This window comes from Saccopteryx leptura, chromosome 5 (genome assembly GCF_036850995.1).
Source record: "Saccopteryx leptura isolate mSacLep1 chromosome 5, mSacLep1_pri_phased_curated, whole genome shotgun sequence".
NCBI classification, from domain to species: Eukaryota; Metazoa; Chordata; class Mammalia; order Chiroptera; family Emballonuridae; genus Saccopteryx; species Saccopteryx leptura.
Window position 1 is genome coordinate 209,791,116 of NC_089507.1, and position 22,360 is coordinate 209,813,475.

The window sequence follows — 22,360 nt, forward strand, 5'->3', positions numbered from 1 at the left end:
GCTAATCATGATTTCTCTGCGTTTCCCCACCCCCACCCCAGTCCAGAGGCTGGCCTCACATCAGTCGCTGCCCCCTCCCATACTCTATGCCCCCACCCGCAGGAGTCACGCTTCTCAGACCCGATTGTTCACCGGCCTCCTCTGTGCAAAGCTCTTGATGGATTTGGTAATTGGAATAATTACGGTAATTTTACCTTAAAGACAGGCAGCTGCAGATTTCCTATTGCGGAGCCCCTCCCTGGGCCTCCTGCCAGCCAGTATTCAGGGACAATGACAAGTGGCTCCCATTCCCTTCCCTACAGAATGCAAGGTGGCGGGGGGTGGGGGGTGACGATCTCAAAAGATGACATCTCAGTACCCCCCCTTCCCGCCCCGGACCTTCCCCATCCCAGGGACAGGGGACCAGCAGGAAGGGTTTCCTTCCCTCCACCCCAGCCTTGGTTCCAGGGACTTGCAAAGCACAGCAGCTACATTCTCTTGTTCCCTATCCAGGCCTGAGAACCAAGACCCGAGACCTCTGAGCCTGCGGATGGAGTTCTTGCAGACCCCCCTCAGGATCCCAGTTACACGTGTTCTGCGGTCTCAGGTGTGAGGGACAGGCAGGGAGAAGGGACTCTTGGGCCTGGCAGGAGAGTCACGTGTCCACAGCCAGGCGCAGGCGCCACGCCCCCCTTCCCCCCGGCCGCACCCCCAGCCGGAGGCCGGGCTGCCCCGCCCCTAGCGGCAGCCTGCGGAACGTTCGCCTTGCTCCCAGGGCCCAGCAGACGCCAAAGAGGCAAGTGCTGGAGAGGTCACGGGAGGCGGAGCTTCCTTCTGATTTCACGTTAGAGGGCTTCTCAGAGGGGAAACTTAAATGAAGGCCTCAAAGAATGTATGAGACTCCTCTGGGGGCAGTGAGGGGGCCCAGCCAGACCCCAGAGCAGTCTCCGGGGGGCCTCCAATTTGAGACCCTTCCCGGGCCAGTCGAAACCAAGGTCCACCCGCGTTGCCCACACACCCGCCTCCCCTCTCTGTGCTTTCCTTTATCAGAATTTATCACGATGTGAGATCATTGGGTTTCTAAGTCACTGGGTCTCTCTCGATAGTCTGTGAGTTCCACGAGGGATGGAACCCGTTCTGTCTTGATTATTGCTCCGGTCCAGCCTAACCCAGGGCGGGGCTCATGGTGGGCACTTAATGTCATTGTCAAGTGACTGCAGATTCCCTCGTGTCTCGCTCCCCGCCCTCTGTGGTGATGGAGGGACAGCAGGTTGAACCTCTGGGAGCCGAGGGAGATTGGGCAGGTTACCTGCTGCCCCACGGAGGTGGATTGGAGCCCGAGGTCTGCCTTCCACCCTCGTGTGACCACCTCTAAAAGCTAACTCTTCCCAAGAGGCACTCACCTGAATGCCAGGTGAAGTACTTTCTTGGTTCAGGGGTCATTTCTGCCCTTTGCTCAAGGAAACATTCCCATTGGTGGCATCTTTCCAACCCCCCTCCCCCCAGAAGCTGGAGGCAGAGAGAGCTCGTCACAGTCTGCTTAGAGGTTTAAACAGCAGCCATTTATTTTCTCACGGTTCTGAGGGCTAGAAGTCCAAGATCAAGGTGCTGTGAGTTTTGGCTTCTGGTGAGGACTCTCTCCCTGGCTTGCAGGTGGCCGCCTTCTCACTGTGTCCTCACATGGCCATTCCTCTGTGTGCACGAAAGAGGGCATTCTGTTGTCTCACTGTCTTCTTATAAGGACACTAGTCCTATGAGGTTAGGGCCCTACCCTCATGACCTCCTTTAACCTTAATTACTTCTTTAAGAGCCCCATCTCCAAATACAGTCAGTCGCCTTGGGGGCTAGGGCTCCAACATCAACATGTGAATTTGGGGGGATGGTGCACAATTTAGTCCTTAACAGGCATACTTTTTTTTTTTTTTTTTAGTGAGAGAAAGGGAGGCAGAGACAGACTCCCGCATGCGCCCCGACTGGGATCCACCCGGCAAGCCCACTAGGGGGCAATACTATGCCCATTTGGGGGCCCCTTACTCTGTTGCAACTAGAGACTTTTAGCACCTGAAGTGGAGGCCATGGAGCCATCCTCAGCACCTGGGGCCAACTTGCTCTAATCGAGCCATGGCTACAGGAGGGGAGGAGAAGAGAGAGAAAGAGAGAAGTGAGGGGGGGTTGGAGAAGCAGATGGGCGCGTCTCCTGTGTGCTCTGACCAGGAACCGAACCCAGGACATCCACACTGGGCCGACGCTCTACCACTGAGCCAACCAGCCAGGGCCTACAGGCATTCACAAAAGAAACATGATCCCAGCCTTCACTGGCCCCAGCCTGCAAAGAGCCCAGAGAAGCTGAGCGCTCACTGTGAGCTGTGCTAACCCAGCAGCGGGGCTGGTGCAGGATCATCAATCACTAGGATGCCATGGGGGGGGAACGATGAGCCCTCAGATAGCGCGAAGATGAATGGGCACACTGACATGTGATTAAACTGGGACCCTCCGCTGGTAGCTGACGACCTGCTCTGCGTGCACAGTGAGCACAGCCAGGCCCGGGCTCTGGGCACCCAGTGGGGCTCCTGTCCCTCTTCCTGCCCACGCTGAAGGATTGTTCCTCCAACTACACAGCTCCCTGTCACCCCGGCCCTGGAAGTGATGCAGTGAGGCACGCCAGGGGACCAGCACACATGCTGGGAAGCATGGGGCACATGGTATCATTAGCCACCATTCCAGGTTGCCTGACTCTTGTTAATAATCACTCAAACTAATGACGGCACTGAATGAGCACTTGCTGTAGGTACTTCAGGGGTATTGCCTCGTTTTCACACATCAAACCAAGTCAGGTGGGGCGGGAACAGTTCCTGCAGGGCCCCAAGGGGGGGGGCAGAGAGGGGTGCATTCATTCATCCACTCTTCCAGACCCTGCTTCTTACACAGACAGAGGCGCTGGGTTATTGTGAAAATTAAACTTGTAAAACTCTTGGCAAATATTAGAGACATTCATTGTTGAACAAATGAGTGAGTGAGGCTTCCCCTGCCCTGAGGAGACAGACTCGGGATAGAGGAAAGAAGGAAGGGGACCTGGGACCACAGGAGATGAGGGGGTGAGGACAGGATCTCAGAGAAGCTGTCCCTGCAGTGCCCGTCCCCAACGACTGTTCTTATGACTCCCTTCCTCCCCCTGGGCTCCTCCACGTGGCTGCAGGTCCAAGGTGTGGCCAGACCGTGTTGAGAAACATCAGAAGGCGTTCTCATCCCCAAGCTCGATATTAACTCACTGCAAGGACAACGGCCCACGCCCCGCCCAGCCCGTGGAGCGCTGGGCTGGGGAAAGGGAAAAACTTGAAGGAAAAAGTGACGTTTAACTTGCGTCTTTAATATTCAAACAGAATTTAAATATCATATTACAAAATGACAAGCTTGCCCAAAGCAAAATTGCACGCATGAGAGCTGTGAAGGAAGGTTTGTCCTCTTCCCCGTTGTCTGAGGGTCATGCACGGCTCCAGTGTTAGCCTTCCCCTCCTGAGGCCCAACACCCTTCAGCTTTCCAGGGGGTTCAGAGACCGCCAGGGGCTGGCCCAAGGCCACAGAGCTCTCCTGGCCTTTCTCCATGTCTGTCCCACTCTCCATGTAGGGCTCCTTGAAAACAATTTTCCCCCTGGAAACAAAAATAACACCTGCCTCTCGATAGAGGTGTTGCATATTTTATTCTCCTCGGGGCTGGAAATCACGGACAAAAATTGGTCGCCCAAGTGGGGCGGTCATAATCAAGAGCGGTGTAGGACCGTCCTGGTTGCCAGGGAGGGCATGGGGCTAGGGGTCTACAGGGAGGGCCTGAGGGGCATTGCGGAGAAGATGCCTTGCAGGAAGGGCTACACCTCCCCCTTAAGCAGCTGTGCTCCCACGTCGGCTACACCGCACAGGGGCGGGGTGTGGCATCCAGGGCTGCTCCTTACAGACCGAGGCTTAGGTGGGGCTCTGTTTGATGACCCACTCGCCATGGGGGTTGGCGCGGTACAGATCTAAGAGGTAGGCGTCTGGGTCCAGGCGATGCTCACCTGTGGGAAGCAGGGGACAAGGAGGTTGACGGCAGTGTCTATGGAGGATGCTGGCCTGCCCAAAGCCCCTCCCGGGGCCAGCGCACCGCCCAGGCTGTGTCAGTCTTGGCCGCTGAGTCTCACAGCTACCCTTCGCTTTGGTCCGATGCCTGGCCGCCGTGGAGGTTACGGCCCCGCCCCCAGGGCCGCCCCCAGCCAACGACTGACTGATACAGAGGTAAGAAGACCGTCCTCCCAGCAGCCTCTATGGAGCTACGCTGATGCACTCGGCGCTCCGGCGCCCCCTTGTGACCAAGGCTATACTTCACCCTTGTCCTTCCCTCCCTTTCAGGCTCTTTCTAAGCAGCACCCCGCCTCCACGCATCACCACTCCGCAAGCCTTGTCTTAGCCTCTGCTCCTCGGCCTGGGGCTCTCAACAGCTGCTGGGACCTTGTTAGAAATGCAGATTCTCAGGGCCCCGCCGCCTGTATCTTAACAGTTCTCCAGGTGACTCGGCCCCAGCCCTAAAGTTTGAGAATCGCTGTAGAGAGCGCAGCGGTGGACAGCCTTGCATCCTCGGTTCCCACGACGCAGGGGCCTCTGGAGCTGGACAGAAGGAACCCATGGCCATAGGCCCACAAGCAGGTCCACTTCGGCTAGGGTGGCCCAGAGGCAGCACTTTCACTGGTGGTACGGATGACCATCACACTAAACAAAAATTCGGCCTCACCACGCTGGGGGCCACTCCAGGCCACACTCCAGACTCCAAGACGGAATCCTAAGGAGTGGCTGACCCTTGACCTCATAGCAGGGTTCCACCTGGTTTCATGGGAAACAGGCCCAGGTGGGAAAGGCTCCACCCAGGTGGGCTCTGGCCTCCCCCAGAGGGACCCCCCTGAGCCCTCAAGGTCAGAGAGCCCCAGGGACCTGGGCTCAGACCCACTCCCCATGGAAACTTACTGATATTCCCTCCAACTTCGTAGAGGAAGAAGTCGGCTGACTTCCTCAACCTGCTGCTGCAAGAGCAAGACAGAGAGGAGAGAATCACCAACCTCCTCTGCTCCCGGCTGCAAGACCAGCAACTGCGTAAGGACCCCAGGCCTGCAAGGGGCGGTCCTCACTAATCTTTGGTCCCAGCCAGGAGATGAGACACACGGACCCTCCTGAGAAGGCTGGAGCCATGCAGGAGCCCAGCCCTAGAGACATGGAAGAGGCAGGTGGACAGCACTCAGGGACTGCCAGTCATGGGTCCCCACCACAAGGCCTCCGGGTGGTGGGCATCAGAATGGAAGCTATGAGGGTGGGATGGGGGTGTGACATGTGGAGACAGGAGTCAGCTGTGAGGGGCAAATTTAGGGTCAAAATGAATTGTGGATATTGTGTGATTATGTGTGATAATTATAGCTATCATATAAGTATCATGTGAGTTCAGTTACACAATCTGTTCCCAATTTGCCTTGTGGCTCTGGGCAAGCCTCTTCCACTCTCTGGGCCTTAATTTTCCCATCTGTACAAACACTGGCTAGTAATGGACAGTTCAAGAGGCTTTCCTGCCAACTCCATCCAGGAGGCTCCCAAGAGCTCAAGCTGTTCCTGGTATACTGTAATGATAGTTGCATATCAGCCCCTCTGATCCTCTTGCAGCTCTTTGGCCAGGCTGCCTCAGGACCCTTGCACTTGCAGTTTTCTGTGCCTGGAAGTCTTACCTCATCCCCTATACCAGGTACCTTCTTTTGCATTCACATTGTTCCCTGTATTTCTTATAAAACCGAATATAGTTTGCAACTTGATGTTGACTTTGTGGCTATTTGAATTATATCTGTCTCTTCCACAGGGCTATGACCTTGTAAGTCCAGATCCCCATCTGTTCTTTTCATTGTGATTCTAGCATTCCACATAGTACACGGCCTATGGCAGGCATTCACTTAAATACCTGTTAAATTGAACAAATGAATGCTTTTATCATTATTATTTGAGGCCAAGAAGCTCTCTAAGAAGGTTGGAGAACCCAGTTCCAACCACCCCACGAAGGGAAAGGCCAGCAGCCTGTGCAACGCCCCTTGATGGCCTTCAGCTCCGAGGTGCTGACCCCTCCTTGGACCTGCTCCCTGCAGGGAGAGGCTCCTGTCTTGGGAGGTGCCCCTTACCGTGGGAGGAGGCTCTCCTTGTCCTCACTGCCCTCTTGAGCCTGTAAACTGGAGCGGAGGTGCCTTGTGAACTGCCTGAGGACATGAGCCACTTTGGTGCTGGGGGTCAGGGGCACCTCCAGGGTGTCTTTGATGAGCCAGGCCACCTGGATCTTTGCCACTTTGGGAGTCTGCAGAGAGAGAAGGAGGCACATGCATGGGCACACAGGTGCCTACCTGGAGTTCAAATGTATGCACATAAATATGCACGCACGTGCACTTACACAAATGCGCTAAAGATACATACACAACACAGCATACACAACACACCAGCCGCTTGTGCACAGATCATACCTGGTCCACATACAGAACGCACCCTCGGTGTGCACACACAAACACAGGCATAGAAACATGCGTGCACGTGCATTCACACTGGTACACACAACAGGAGTGCATGAAATGCACCCACAAACACATGCACATAGGTTTATATAAACACCCATCACCCGTGATCATCATGCACAACACAATACTGTTCAGGACTCATCCCAGGAGCCATCAATATTCTTGGAAGGCCTTTCCCTTCTCTTACCTCGTCCCGCTCCCGATCACCCCACATCCCACAAAGCAACCCCCACGTTCCCAACCCTCGGTCAGGCACACATAGGGCTGCCTAAAAAAACGGGCAGGCACCAGGTTCCTCCTTAGACTAGCCCTCTCCCTGACTTCTGAGACATCTGCTCCTCCCTCGCTGCGGTGGGGCTGGCGCGCCCCCTGGTGGCCGCAATCGGCAGCGCCGTTCCTGACCGCCTGGTAAAGGCGTACCTGGAGGATGTACTTAGGTCCCGCCGCCTCTTTCTCCATCAGTCTGAGGGTGTGGGGTGTGACGTGTGGGGTGTGGGTGGGCACTCACCGCCTCACGGCCACCCTCCGCCTTGTCTTTGTCTGCATGTATCCTTCGCAGCCAAGTCTTGAGGCCCCCGTCGCAGAGCTGGGGACGCCGGCTGCTGCTGTCGTTCAGTTTTCGCACCTGGGCGACCAAGAAAGAGGAGACCTGGCCGGAAAGAATCTGGTCTCAGCAGGGGCACGGGGCTGCCGGGGCGAGAGGCAGAGCCCGCCAGAGTCATTGTGGCGTCTTCCTTGTCCCAGCACCCCATACGGGACTTGCCAATACATAGAAGCCATCGAGAGAGCCCACCCTCGGGTTTAGTGGACAGGGGTCTCCCCAGACAGAGGCTGGAGGGTCCTACACCTGTTGTGGGATGGCTGCTCATGGCCACACTGAGGCAGGGATGTCCCCCAAACACACACACCTGGAGCGGGCTGATGCTTGGAGATCCCCCAGACAGCCCTGCATTGACAAATTCCCACAAAGACCCTCAGATCGACCCATTCATTCCCTTCTCTCAATCAGAAGCCAGCAGAGGGAGTCAGAGGAGTCATGTCTCCACGGACCCTGATAATAAGGGGCATGGGGGGAGGGGCAGGGCTTTCCACCGGGGAGCTGACCCTTGAAATATACAGGTCTTGAAGAATAAGTAGAGGGTCAACACCAACCCACTCCCCAAAGAAAAAATTAAGAAATGGACAAAGGAGGCCCTGGACAGCTAGCTCAGTGGTAGAGCAATGGCCCGGTGTGGGGAAGTCCCCGGTTCGATTCCCGGGCAGGGCACACAGGAGAAGTGCCCATCTGCTTCTCCACCCTTCCCCCTCTCCTTTCTCTCTATCTCTCTCTTCCCTTCCCACAGCCAAGGCTCCATTGGAGCAAAGTTGGCCCCGGGTGCTGAGGACGTCTCCATAGCCTCCACCTCTGGCAATGGAATGGCTCTGGTTGAAATGGAGCAATGCCCTAGATGGGCAGAGCATCGCCCCCTAGTGGGCATGCCAGGTGGATCCCGGTCAGGCGAGGAGTCTGTCTCTCTGCCTCCCTGCTTCTCACTTCAAAAAAATACAAAAAAAAAAAAAAAAAAAGAAAGAAAGAAAGAAAGAGGCAAAGGACCTGAGCAGACACTTCTCCGAATAGGCCGCACCTGCAGGCGGCCCCCAGCACTCACCATCCAGAGCAGATCCTGGTAGTGCACCAGCATCTGCACCACCTCAGCTGCGCCCGCCGCCAGCTGCTTCTCCCTGCCCTGGGGCAGTTTGGGGGGCTGCCCCCGGTGCAGGAAGAGGTTAGGGGCCATTACCGTGGAGACGTTCCACAGTGTCATCTTGTTGCTCTGCTCCCGGGCCACCACCTTCCTGAGGAACTCCAAGAGTGCCTGAGGAAGGGCACAGGACCCCCTCAGATCTTCAAACCTCAGCGTGACCCTGGTGTCCCCCGCTGTCCCCCAGAATATCTGGCTTTGCGACTGGGGGGCTTGGAAGGAGCCAGGGGCTGGGATCGGGGTTTCAGTTCCAGCTTTGCCGCCAGCCCACCCCAGGACCTCTTTGTGTCTATTTCCTGCTCTGCAAAATATGACCCAAATTTGTCCCCGTCACTGCTCCCTCAGAGGGTAATGAGACAGCTGGGCCAGACTTCCAGGCAGAAAAGAGCCACCAGTCTGGGAAGCGGGTCTTTTCCAGGCGAGCCCAAGACAGCTCCTTTCTCTGGATCTGAGGAGTCTGACTTTGCCCACAATGCAAGGGAAGACTAGGGGGGCAGACACCGTGGGAAGGGAGGGGGCGGTGGTGACAGCTGCTGCTTACTAAGTGTCCTGTGTGTTCCTGGCCCCTCAGTTAGCATCTTGCCTGCATCTGTCATCTCATCTAATCCTCACAACTCTGTAAAGTGGGTTCCACCACTTGTACCCATTGTACAGAGAAGGAAACTGTGGCAAGGAGAATGTGTCCAAAGCCACATAGCCAGTGAAGATGAACAGGAGGAGGGAGGAATAGAAGGATGAAAAGATGGATGGATGGATGGATGGATAATGAGAATGGATGAAAGGAAAGCAGGTGGAAGGAATAAGGGGAGGAAGAAAGGAAGGAAGAAAAGAAGGAAGGAAGGAAGGAAGGAAGGAAGGAAGGAAGGAAGGAAGGAAGGAAGGAAGAAGGAAGGGAAGGAAGGAAGGAAGGAAGGAAGGAAGGAAGGAAGGAAGGAAGGAAGGAAGGAAGGAAGGAAGAATGGAAGGAGGAAGGGAGGGAGAGGGCAGGAGGGAGGGAGAGAGGGAGGGAGGAGGGCAGGCAGGCGGCAGGCATGTACTGAACACTTGCTGAGTACCACAGCTTCTGCTCTGAGACTCCTCATGTATTAGCTCTTGTACTCCCCAGACACAACGGCACACAGATGCTATCATTATCCTCAGTTGCTGAAAAGGAACCAGGAATTCAAAGAGGCTGTCTCTTTAACAAAGCTGAAGCACAAGGAGGGAAGGTCACTGGAGCCCAGCTCTATCTGGTCATAAACACTCCTGGGAGCCTCCTGCATCCACACCAGAGAAGGATTCCAGTGGACCTGGGGCCCCTCACAGCCTCACACTGGCGGAAGTCGGGGATTTGTCCCAAGTGAGGAGCCACTGCGCCACTTCACCCGCAGGTGTTGTAAGGTACCAAAAACTACAGAATTAATATTAATATTTTAAGAGGCTTGAAGAACATTTTATCAATTTGGGTTAAGGTATGCAGAGAAATTGTGAGAATAGTCTCTGTACTGTGTGATTGGCATGACCAGGATGGCCCTTGGCATTGTATTATAAATGCAAAGGGGAGGAAAACATGGATTCCCAGACATTCCACCACACCTGTGGGGAAAGGGGTGAATGGCTAGCCAGGTGCAGGGAGAGAAAAGCCAAAATAAACCTTTTCTTATAACTATGAGCCATTTGCGGGCATTTGTCCCCACGGAAACTACCTCTCCTATGTAAATGCATATGCTTAATACGTGTGACTCTGGACAGAGAGATGGCGGATGAACACTAGAAAATATAGGAATGCCTTTTAATATGTAAAGAGACACCTTTCTACCATTGTGTTGATTTGTAAATTTTGTTTTCTCCAAAATGATGTATGGCTTGCAAATTGAACATGGTCCTATCACGTTAAAGGACATATGACTATAACCAATAGTGGTAAAGGGCTCCTAATTACAATTTTTGCTTCTGTACTTCCCACTTACAAAACTATAAAAACTAGGTAAAACAAAGGGCCGGCGCGCTCTCCCTCAGATTTCTGTCGGAGTTGCCGCCGCTTGGCCAAGCTAGACAATAAAGCTTTGGTGTGTAATCGACGGACCTTGTTCGTGTCTTCAATGTTTCGGGTCCCTCCGGATTGGGCTTAACACCAAGGACAGCCAGGAGGGTGCGGGAGCGAAGGCCAGGCTGTGCCCCGGCCGGGCCCCGCCCCCAGTCCTGAGCACCCAGTCACATAACACACAGTGAGAGTTCCCTGAGAGCATTTCCCACACCGGTGCCCCACAGACCCGGTGCCGGGCAGTGCTTTCCTAACAGGAGAGGCCCCTGAACAGCTACCCTCAGGAAACTGCTACACACCTCGTCCCACTCGGAGATCCACAGGCCTTAGCACAGCAAGGCTCTGAGAAGTCGTGTAGGGAAGAGTGATCCTCAGCACACTGCGCTAACCCAGTGTCCGCCCATCTTACCCGTGCACAGAGTGCTTCTCCCAGGCAGCGCGGACAATGGCGCCCAGCAGCGCACGCTGCAGGAAACGCTGTGCCTTCCAGGCCCAGTCTGCTTTCTCTAGGGAGAAAGTCTCCAGGAAGACCTGGCCAGCCCCGGGCAGAGCTGTCGACTGAATGAGTGAGTGAACGAGTGGGCACCTCTGGGGCCATTACTGAGGCTGCGGGCCCAGATGACACAGTGGAGGTGGCTGGAGGTGACTCTCACCTTCAGGGTGTTCCTGTTGGGCTCCGGGAGGACCAGGACGAGCAGGTGGAGGGCCTGCAGGCGCTGCCTGGGGTCGGGGATGGCTGAGGGGAGAGGGGGGAGGGGGGAGGGGGAGGGGGAGGGGGAGGGGGAGGGGGGAGGAGGGGGAGGGGAGAGGGGGAGGGGGCAGGGGAGAGGGGGGAGGGGGAGGGGGAGAGGAGAGGGGGAGGGGGCAGGGGAGAGGGGGGAGGGGGAGGGGGAGGGGAGAGGGGGAGGGGGCAGGGGAGAGGGGGAGGGGGAGGGGGAGGAGGGGAGAGGGGGGAGGAGGGGAGAGGGGGGAGGAGGGGGGAGGGGGGAGGAGGGGGGAGGGGAGGGGAGAGGGGGAGGGGGAGGGGAGAGGGGGAGGGGGAGGGGAGAGGGGGAGGGGGGAAGAGGGGAGAGGGGGGAGGGGGAGGGGGAGGGGGGAGGAGGGGAGAGGGGAGAGGGGAGACGGCTAGAGTGTGGTCGCAGGGCTCCCAGGGAGGCGCAGAGGCTGGCCCTCCCTCCGTCTGGGGCTGCCTCTTGGAGAGGGGAGACTACAGAGCCCGAAGGCCAGGGCCAGCCAGGCGACCCTCCTTTGTGAGGCCTGGCACTGTTTCCTGGGCTTGTGCCAGCTCAGACAGCATCCCGAGCAGGGCTGGTCCCCAGGCTCCATCTCTACAGCATGTGAATAAGCACATACATCTACAACACACACACACTATACATGCACACACACTATACACACACACACTATACATGTACACACACTATACATACACACACTATACACACACACACTATATACACACACACTATACATGCACACACACACTGACACACATCATATACATGCACATATACACATGTTCACACACGTGCCAACACCGATACACATCATACACATGTACCCATATGCACACACATGCAAACACACCAGATACACATCATACACGTGCACATGTGTGTGTACACACACATACATCTTCACATAAGCACACACATACATTCACGCACATACTCATACACACACATGCACTTCCTCCCCTGTCCGCTTGAAAGCACAGGGAACAGGTAGCCCCACCTTCCCCCCCACTTCCCCCTCCCCTCCGGCCCAGGCCATCGAAAGCTCCCCTCCCAAAGGAGGAGGGCTGGGGACACTCACTGGGCACCACAGCGAAGGCCGGGAGGTACTCAGTAGTGAGCAGAGGTGCCGGCAGCTCCCGGATAAACCTTTTGAGCAAATCAGATGCATCATTGTGGTGGACCTCGTCCCAGCTGAACAGGCCAGTGTAGAAATCTCTCTCCAGCTTTTGTTCCAGCCCCTGAAGGAAGGAAGAGCACTAATGAGAAGTTGGCTCAAGGCTCCAGGAAAAGCCGTTCCACCCCTTCTCTGGGCCTCGGTTTCCTCATCTGCAAAGTGGGGACAATAACAGCACTCACCTTGTAGGGTTTTTATAAGGATTCAATGGCCTAATGTGTGTAAGTCACTCAACAAATGTCGACAGTCTGGCTCCTATGCTATATTGGACAGCCTCTACTTCTTCAACCCCTCCCGAATCCACGACCCTAACAGAGACCAAGGACGGAACACTGACAGCCTGCGGCCCGGATTCTCCCTGATAACGCACACGTGAGGATGCTGGGAGGGGCCGCCCCGGTTGGATGGAAGAAGCCAAACCTTACCTTGACCCTGGCCTGGGACCCAGGCACCCTGAGAAGGCCTTCTGCATCCATCCCTCTCTTTTCCAAACAGGACAGCAGCTATGAGAAAAAGGAACCCAACGTTGAAACCAGCAACCACTGGAAAGTGGGACACAAACCGGAATGTTTGTCTCCCATGAAAACAAGGACAGAGCTTAGAGAATACTAGCTTTCTTGGCCACTTCCATGAGCCAGGGATTATTCTGAGCGCTTTTCCTAAATATGCATTTTTCTCATTCAGTCTTTAATAAGAGGGTACTGTTATTATAACCCACTTCACAGGTGCTGAAAGGCAGGCTCATGGAGGCTAAACAACTCACCCCAAGCCTCTCAGCTAGCATGTGTCCAAGCCAGAATTTGAACCCTGGTCTCCTGATTCTAGATTTTTTTTTTTTTTTTTTGTATTTTTCTGAAGCTGGAAACAGGGAGAGACAGTCAGACTCCTGCATGCGCCCGACCGGGATCCACCCGGCACGCCCACCAGGGGCGATGCTCTGCCCCTCCGGGGCGTCGCTCTGCCGTGACCAGAGCCACTCTAGCGCCTGGGGCAGAGGCCAAGGAGCCATCCCCAGCACCCGGGCCATCTTTGCTCCAGTGGAGCCTTGGCTGCGGGAGGGGAAGAGAGAGACAGAGAGGAAGGAGGGGGTGGGGGTGGAGAAGCAAATGGGCGCTTCTCCTATGTGTCCTGGCCGGGAATCGAACCTGGGTCCCCCGCACGCCAGGCCGACACTCTACCGCTGAACCAACCGGCCAGGGCGGTCTCCTGATTCTATTTTATTGTTTTTTATTTTATTTTTTTAATTCATTTTAGAAAGGAGAGAGAGAGAAGAGAGAGAGAAGGGGGGAGGAGCAGGAAGCATCAACTCCCATATGTGCCTTGACCAGGCAAGCCCAGGGTTTTGAACCGGCGACCTCAGCATTTCCAGGTTGACACTTTATCCACTGCGCCACCACAGGTCAGGCCGGTCACCTGATTCTAAAGTCCACCCTCATATCCCCTAGGCTAGCCATCAGTGGTGCCCCGAGCCAGCCTCTACAGCCTCTCACTGGTGACAGGAGCCCGGTCTGGGGATGACTTACAGCTTGAAGCAGCAGCGGCACCTGGGTGCTGGGGCAGGCTCTGCGGTCGGCTTCGAGGAGCGCTTCGAGGGGCACGCCGAAAAGGCCTGTTTCTGCGGGAAGTCCAGAGAGCAGAGGGGCATTTCACTTCCTGGAATGACAACTGGGCGCCACCCTGCAAGATCTCCCTGGCGACGAGAATTGGACTCCTCTCCCTGCGTGAGGACCGGGCTCTCTGGAGACCGGCTCAGTGCAAACTGCTCTCAGGAAGAACACGTGGGCTCAGCAACAGCGAAACCGTTAGGGCAGAAACTCTCAGCCGGACACAGAGGCGTTGAGGGAGCACGGGCTGCTGCCCCAGGGGGCACCGGGTGCCCAAAGTAGCCTTGATCTGGGCTGGAGAGGTGTGCTTTGCAGGGATGGACCAAGTTCCAAAGGGATGCTCTTCCCAGGACTTCTCAAGCAGTCGTAGCGGGTGAACTCCTCCTTCCAAATCCACTCTGCAAGGCCCTTCCTTCTCCAGTCACCTGCCTAGCCTTTTCTCTGCTAAACCCCTACTCCTGGTCTACCTTATCCACCATCTTCTTGTCTTTAAAAAAAATAAACAAGCAAAGAAAAATTACAATGCCTAATGTTGGCAGTGATGCAGTGAGATGAATACTCTCCTACACTACCCACGGGTAATAAACACCAAGGACTCATCGGTGTGTTCTTTTTTTTTTTTTTTTTGTATTTTTCTGAAGCTGGAAATGGGGAGGCAATCAGACAGACTCCTGCATGCGCCCGACTGGGATCCACCCGGCACGCCCACCAGGGGGCGATGTTCTGCCCATCCGGGGCTTCGCTCTGTCGCGACCAGAGCCACTCTAGCGCCTGGGGCAGAGGCCAAGGAGCCATCCCCAGCGCCCGGGCCATCTTTTGCTCCAATGGAGCCTTGGCTGCGGGAGGGGAAGAGAGAGACAGAGAGGAAAGGGGGGGTGGAGAAGCAAATGGGCGCTTCTCCTATGTGCCCTGGCCGGGAATCGAACCTGGGACTTCCACACGCCAGGCCGACACTCTACCACCGAGCCAACCGGCCAGGGCCTCATCGGTGTGTTCTAAAACAATTTAAGATGCATTCAAAGGTTGTATGTGTGTAAATAGTGATTGCGTTTCATAATAGAAAAAAACATGGAAATAATAAATGCCCGCCAACAGAGAAATGATTAAATAAATCAGGATGTCTCCATAAGGAGGGGAATAGTACCCTGATTAAAAATCATGTTTTCAAAGAAGGTTTAAGAGTTGTAGGAAATGATAATGTTGTTCCAACTTCATTGCCCCTGCTTTAATCCACAGCCTCTGCTCTGTAAATTTGCAATTCTGCCCATTAAAGAAGCAGAAAATGCAACCTCACTCCTTGCCAGCCAGCCAGCCAGTCGCAAGATTCCCGGTGCAACGCCCTTGCTGAGAGCCAGGACGTCAGCCATGGGGGTTGTGACGCGCTGGGCTGCTGACCTGTTGCCTTCTGCTTCCCTGCCTTGCTCCTCTTCAGGTCCAAGCCAAGGACGTCACAGAGCGCAGTCAGCTCGATGAGGGCCAAAGCAGGGATCTTCCTCATGTCCTGCGAGGACAGATCTCCAATCCTCGTCAAGCCCAGTCTGCCTTTGGGGACCCTGAACTTCTAGGGAGGGAAGTAGAGACAGAGTGTCAAGCGGCATGATGGGTAAGTGTGCTGAGGCTCCGCCCCCACCCACTTTTTTACCCATCCACCCTCTACCCTCAGGTGGGGGTAGGTAGGAGGAGGAGGAGCAGAGTGGATGGGGGAGGGGGGTGGCTGGATTCCATCCCAGCTTCGAGTTCAAACTCCACCTCTGACTGCATCTTATTCCCCATTTTTTATTCCCCATTTGTAATCATAAAATAGTGCTTACCTCATAGTTTTTGTGAGGGGGAAAACGGGCTAAGGGGTACAAAGGGTGCCAAGCACGTGGCAAGGCCCCGGGAAAAGGAAGCTGTTTTCATGGCCTGTCTCCCAATCTGAGAGGCTGGAAGAGAGGGCTCACTCCCTCTTATTGCTTCTGTTTGGGTCCTTTGTTGCTCTCCCTCACCCCGTCTGTCCATACCCTTGGCTGTGCCACCTTCCCCTGACACACACACACACACACACACACACACACACACACACACACACACACACTCCAATGCTCCTCTTCCTTATGCTGAAGGATAGAATATTAATTGAAAAATAAATGATGCTCAACTCGCCATCTAGAGGCAAGTGTGGGATCTGCAGGCAGCCCCAGGCATTCCAAGGTGAGACACAGCAAGAGCGAGGAGCAGATGTGCTGAATTATTTGCCAGGAGGACTTGACCAGATGGTGTCCCATGGCCATTGAGGGCTCTAACATGGGAAAGGAAGCATGCCGTGGCAGGTAACAATGCTATGGCTATCGTACAGCCCAGTGCTTGCTGTATGGGCTATGGCTGGAGTCAAACGTTCTGGGTTCCAGTTTTGACTTTGCCTGTGAATTTTGGTAAATACTTTTACTTCTCTGCATATCAACTTTCTTACCTGTAGCATCGGGCTAATACAGTATCCACTTCGCAGAGTTTTAGGGGAAGATTAAATTTGATAAAGCATATAAAACACAGTGCCTGGCACACAGTGAGTCCTCAATTATTATAACCATTACTATTTTTAAGTATTTACACAATTTCCACCAACATAACAATTAAATTAAACCATGTATGTATGGGGCTTGGTATAATGCCTGGCTTATGGTGACAGATCAATATATGGGTATCTTCAGCATTATTATTATCACTCATAATTTAATGGGGAAAATCATATCATCAAGGGTAAAAGATAAGATAATGTTGAACATTAATTATCTCTGATGCTTTAGAAATAGAAAGTCGTTCTTTAAAAACTCTATTTGAGGCCCTGGCTGGTTGGCTCAGCGGTAGAGCGTCGGCCTGGCGTGCAGGGGACCCGGGTTTGATTCCCGGCCAGGGCACATAGGAGAAGCGCCCATTTGCTTCTCCACCCCCCCCCCCTTCCTCTCTGTCTCTCTCTTCCCCTCCTGCAGCCAAGGCTCCATTGGAGCAAAGATGGCCCAGGCGCTGGGGATGGCTCCTTGGCCTCTGCCCCAGGCGCTAGAGTGGCTCTGGTTGAGGCAGAGCGACGCCCCGGAGGGGCAGAGCATCGCCCCCTGGTGGGCAGAGCTTCGCCCCTGGTGGGCGTGCCAGGTGGATCCCGGTCGGGCGCATGCGGGAGTCTGTCTGACTGTCTCTCCCCGTTTCCAGCTTCAGAAATAAAAGAAAAAAAAAAAAACAAAAAAACTCTATTTGATGAACTGTGATTATGTAAGATGTTACCACTGGGAGACACTAGGTGAATAGTACATGGACACTCTACTACTTTTGCAACTCCTTGTGACTCTAAAATTATTTCAAAATAAATAGAAAAATTCTATTTGAGTGAATGAAAGCACTTTCACACTGGAGTAGAGGTTACTGTAAATTTGCTAAGGAGTAGAGGGTAATGGTCAATGTGTGTGTGTGGAGGGGGCTGTCCACCAGCCCTCCGGGCGGCGTCCTCACCGGCAGGGAGCCCTCGCTCCAGGCACAGGCGCCTCCCGGGGGCTGCCTGCCCCTCTGCAGGAGCAGTGTGGCTTGTTCTGAGTAGGCAGCGTCCATGTGGAAGGCTTCCTCCCTACCGGTCTGTGCCTGCGGCCCCTCAGGCTCTGCTGCTGCCAGGGAAACAGAACAGAGAGGCGCTCAGGACCTGCCACCCCACTACCTCCTCCAGCCCAGAGCCCCAGGGAGCAGCAATTGCTCCGGCTCGTGCCCAAGCTAAACTTGGGCACAAGTAAACCCAGTTGCAATTGTCTAAGATTAGGAGGGATGAGATGATGACCTCAGGAAGCAAATTCCTCTGCTGAGGACTCAGACCCTTTGCCTCAAAAAGTGATTTCTCAGGCTCAAGCTCCAAACCCCAGGATCAAATCAATACTGTTAGGAATCAGATCCATTGCCCTAGGAAGCAGTTTTCTAGCTAAGGCTCATTGCCCCAGGAACTAATTTTCCAGGGTGAGCTCTGTGGGTCTGAAGAGAAAACCCCACTCAAGGTCCCACCTTGTCCCCTGGGATTCCTTCCTCCTGCCCTCACACAGGGAAGGGAAGGAACCAGCAGGAAGAGGAAAGTGCTCTGAGGTGTGCACCTTCTCTGACTCTACGGAGCAGAGCAGTCCCCTCGTGCAGCCTGGAGGATTCCCAGGGCCCTGGAAACGGAAGCCACTTACCTAGAGGAGACTCAGGAGTCCTGGAACTGAGCTGGCTCCATTGTATACCCGAATCCCCATTCTCTGAAGATATTTCCTAAGCAAATGACAATGTCCAGTTAGTTCTATTTCCCAACCCTGGGGACTAGGAGCCATTCATGAGCCCATCTTCACAGATGGAGCAGCTGAAGCTCAGAGACCTTGCCTGAGATCCCACAGCTGCTGATTGGGGGTGGGGGGTATTAGGCCCAGGTCAGTCTGCCCTCAATGCCTGTCATATTAATCATGTCAGACCACTTCAAAATATTCCAAGAAAGAATCAAATGCCCATAACCTGTCAGGTGACAAGTGTCAGCAGGATATAGACATGATAATAGAAACCGTTATAATTGTACTGATCATAGTTATAGAGAGAGGGAACCTGAGCATCCACCCAAGGATACAGAGTGGCCACAGGCAAACACGCATCAGCGTACACAGCACACCGACCTTCAGGCAACATGGGGACACGGTGGCATGCGGGCCCACGCCAACACAGCCTGGCAGCAGAACCACTGTTTCACTTACGATGTGGAGGCCTAAAAGCGGGCTCTGGCAGCCAGGGCCCACAGTCACCTGGATGCCCAGTGCCACCGACTTACCCCTGAATTGAAAGCCCCAAAAATCTCCCTGACATCTCTAACAGGAGCCTTGTGGCGTCTTCGGGCCGAGCGGGTGTAGATGTCCAGCCGGCGGCGTACGGCGGCCACCTGGGTCCGCGTAAGCGTGGACAGGAGCCCCCGGTGGTGACTGTCCAAGCCCAGGCCACCAAGGAGGTCCAACAGGCCTGTGTCCTGCAGCCACTGGGTCTCAGTTTCTCCTTCTGCCAAGAGAGGGAGGCCACCCAGATGAACACACATGCTCTGTACTCAGCCACACTCCCTAACTAAAGCCACACACAGAAACACACACTTACGTGGACGCAAGAAACATCCACACATCTGATCATGAGACCCGCTAACAGCAACCACACCCTTCAATGGGGACAAGATCTGGGAATCTGCACCGGAAGCCCCTTCCTCCCCGCCCAGATGATTCTCATACAACGGAGACTTCAGATCACACTCGGGAAGCAATGGAGAGTTCCTTCCCTATTACAGGGAAAACAGATGAGAATTGGGGGATGAAGTTGTGCTCATGTGTGAGCTGATGGGTAGGGTGTATCTATAGTTGAGCCTGGTCAACCAGGTGCTGAAGCTGGTGATTCAAAATATCGACACAGCTTTTCCAGCAGCCTGAATTGCGCAGATAAGCCGGACGTGGAAGTTTCCCTCCGACATTGCCCCTGCGCTTGGGAACCAAACGAACGTTTCCAAGGCAGCTACAACTTCTTGGTCCTCCCCTAACCTATGCTGGCTGGCGAAGGCACTGCTTCCACTGTGATGACCAGGGCCTGCTTCTCTCCTGGACCCACGAGATTTGTTTTTCAAACAACAACCCACCAAAACAGCATTTTCTGAAATGGGGATGTTGAACGAGGACTCAGAATTCCATTCAAATGTTAGCTCCACAGGGGAGACTGTTTTGTGTCCACTGTTGTATCCCCGGTGCCTAAAACAGTGCCTGGCAAGACACGGGCACTTATAACCATGTGCCGAATGACCTAATCTGAGGAGGGACATGATCTAAATAGTGACGGATGGCGGGGAGAAAAGGTGGAGCAGGGAGACCAGTGAAGAGGGTGCTGCAACGGTCTGAGAGGGAGACAAAGCCCTTTCACGTTCTGACTCGTGTCCGGACCTGGCACGTGTCACCCCCCTGTGACGAGGGCCTCCCTGCTGCCCAGCGGCCCCATAAGAGTCCTCACCCTCTGGTGGCCGGCCTTCACCCCCGTCGCCTGTGTCTTCTCTCAGCTCATCCCTCTGTTGGATCCGCTCCACCTCCGTCCAAAAGCCATCCATGGACAAGCCCTCCGCAGGAGACAGGCGGGAGTGGGCGCCCGGGGCAGGGCGTGCCCGCGGGGGGCTCTTCTGTGGAAGCTGATTCGTCTGGCCTAACGAGGGGCCTGGGCTGCAGCAGGTGGGGAGGGAAGAGAGAAGTCAGGCAAAGCTCGGGGCCTGGGCTGCAGCAGGTGGGGAGGGAAGAGAAACGTCAGGCAAAGCTCTGCTCACGACAAGGTCTGTCCGGAGGTTTCCTGGCTCTCCAGAAATCGGCCTGGGGCTCCTGGGGGCTGGCGAGCCCCCCCAGCACCCTTCCCAGGGGCGACAGACACAGGGCTAGGCTCGGCAAATGGACCAGTTTACGCATCGCCGCCTCAGAGTCACGTGGGAACAAAGGATGCTGCAGAGGATGGAGGAAGCTCTGCTTTTTTCCACCTTCTTGGACAAAGCGGCCAAACCTGGGCCCCCATATGGTAGAGTGAACACCGAGAAGAAGGAACTGAGCACCAGGACAGTGAGGAAGTTACAGCGCACCTCGTGACTCGCCTCGCTGGGTTTTTACCGGAAATGTCAGCGATCTCCTCCCCACCTGGCCCCCCTTATTTGTGAGTCCGACTTCCACCGCCCTGGTTTCCCCATTTATCACACGTGCCCGCCTCGGTCCCCGCTCTCCTGCAGCCAGATCCGAACAGAGCCAAGTACCGGAGCACGGAAGTACCATCCATCGCGTGAGCCAACCCGGTACTCTCAAGGTCTGAACCAAGAGATAGAGGGGGTCAGTGTCAGGCTCATGACCTGGGAAGCCATGTGAAAATGGTGGGGCCAGAACCGTTTGGGGGGGGGGGTTCTGGGCCCTGGAGTCCCTGGGGCTGTATTTTCCTCATAGCTCGAGACCCCATCCATAGATGTTCCCCTAACTTCTAGAGGCGGGATCAGTACCCAGGCCTGTGTCATTGGTGGGTGACCTGTGTGATCCTGCTTAGGAGGGCATGTCCCTGGCTTAGTGCTCTGACATTACCATGTTGAAATCCGTGGTCATTTTTAACAAGGGCCTGCCCCCCACCTTCATTTTGCATGTGACCTGGTCCTGCCAGCTGAGACCCAGAGACCCTGGCCTCTGCCTTTCCCCCAAGTGTCCTGCCCGCATACTGAGCTGGATTCCAAATTCCAAATGCCTCCATCACGAAACACATTCAAATGTGGTGAAACAAAGAACCGCAGGCCGCCAGGGCCCAGAGGAAGAGGCGGGCACACAGCCCCTTCCCGGGCACCAGCTTGGCCGTTTTCACCGAGCAGAAGCTTCACCGGAGACCGAGTCCCAGTTAATTATAAAATTGGCTGTGCCGCTCTATTTATGCTTTTTGGGAAAACCGCTCGTCAGCAGGCCTCCAGAGAGTCTGTTGTTCCCCCGTGCTGGTGCGCAACCCGGGTTCCTCGGGGGCTTTGTCACGCGCTTGGAAATTACTGGCATCTGTGTGTTTCCGTGACAGTTTGAAAACCCGCAGTGAGTAAACCAAAACAAAAGTTGTTAAGTGTTGAGGTCGTTGGTTCGAAACGCTGGGCTTGCCTGGACAAGGCACATATGGGAGTTGATGCTTCCAGCTCCTCCCCCCTTCCCTCTCTCTGTTTCTCTCTCTCCCTCTCTCTCCTCTCTGAAAATGCATAAAAAAACCAAAACAAAACAAAAACAAAAGTTGTCAAGTGTGTCACCACTGGGACGGCGAAGCAGTGAGAGGGGCGCCATCGTTGCTGTGGGTGAAGCTCTCGAGGGGCTCGGACAAGGGGGGCAGGAAAGGGAGGAACTAAAACCCTCACAGTTCTACCGGTGGCCCTGTTCCCAGGTCACACTGTGCAGCGCGGCCACGAGTCCCCAGTGTGGCCAGAGAACGGGCCTCCGCACATCCACCAAGGTTGGTCCAAGCCTCAGGAACATAGCCCGAGGTGCTCGGCCAGTAAAAGGCGGGACTGAACCTCGGACCCAGGAAGTCTGGCTCCACAGCCCACGTTCTCAACCACAAGGCAGTGAGTGAGCTTCTTGTGCAACTGTTTTTCCTTAATTGTGACTTTTCCCCTCACTGGTCGGATGCACATGGGATTCGCGAGGAAATACCGCCAGCCCGAACTCGGCCCTGGCTCTGTCTCTTGTGAGCCGAGGTCTCTCTCCCTGTCCCATGTGCCGCAGGCTGCTCCGATTCTTGAAGGTCCCCGCCCCTTCTCAGAATTGTTGTTGGGGAAGGATCTGCGGTGGCAAGACGGACCGAGGTAACTCCCCAGTGGGGCAGGCTGGAGGAGGGCCAGGCGATCACTATGGGGAATTGCCCAGCTTGACTTGGTTGAGTGGGGAAGACAGGGGCAGGTAAGGAGCTGGGGGTGAAGAGAAAGGAGGGACAGAAGGGGACGTGTTGATGGTCAGTGATGGTCACCATGGGAGGAATGGCTGTGCGGTGTGTGATGGGACC

The 22,360-nt window shown here is 55.0% G+C and overlaps 1 protein-coding gene across 6 annotated transcripts in view; it reads right to left on the reverse strand.

The window, feature by feature from the left end:
• Nucleotides 1-3,335: 3,335 nt before the first annotated feature.
• Nucleotides 3,336-22,360, reverse strand: part of ARHGAP40 (Rho GTPase activating protein 40) — a 29,088-nt gene continuing 10,063 nt past the window's right edge. The window contains exons 2-15 of one of the 6 annotated variants that reach the window (XM_066387822.1): nucleotides 19,829-20,031; nucleotides 18,624-18,844; nucleotides 18,004-18,079; nucleotides 17,303-17,448; nucleotides 15,215-15,380; nucleotides 13,739-13,830; nucleotides 12,641-12,718; nucleotides 12,120-12,279; nucleotides 10,958-11,040; nucleotides 8,189-8,395; nucleotides 7,048-7,188; nucleotides 6,156-6,325; nucleotides 4,969-5,024; nucleotides 3,336-4,028 (exon numbers count right to left, since the gene is read on the reverse strand). In XM_066387822.1, the coding sequence (XP_066243919.1) occupies nucleotides 3,937-4,028; nucleotides 4,969-5,024; nucleotides 6,156-6,325; nucleotides 7,048-7,188; nucleotides 8,189-8,395; nucleotides 10,958-11,040; nucleotides 12,120-12,279; nucleotides 12,641-12,718; nucleotides 13,739-13,830; nucleotides 15,215-15,380; nucleotides 17,303-17,448; nucleotides 18,004-18,079; nucleotides 18,624-18,844; nucleotides 19,829-20,031 (1,891 nt within the window). In that variant the 3' untranslated portion in view covers nucleotides 3,336-3,936. Of the gene's footprint in view, nucleotides 4,029-4,968; nucleotides 5,025-6,155; nucleotides 6,326-7,047; nucleotides 7,189-8,188; nucleotides 8,396-10,951; nucleotides 11,041-12,119; nucleotides 12,280-12,640; nucleotides 12,719-13,738; nucleotides 13,831-15,214; nucleotides 15,381-17,302; nucleotides 17,452-18,003; nucleotides 18,080-18,623; nucleotides 18,845-19,828; nucleotides 20,032-22,360 lie in introns of all 6 variants that reach the window. The other 5 variants (XM_066387824.1, XM_066387825.1, XM_066387821.1 and 2 more) reach the window with 5 other exon arrangements.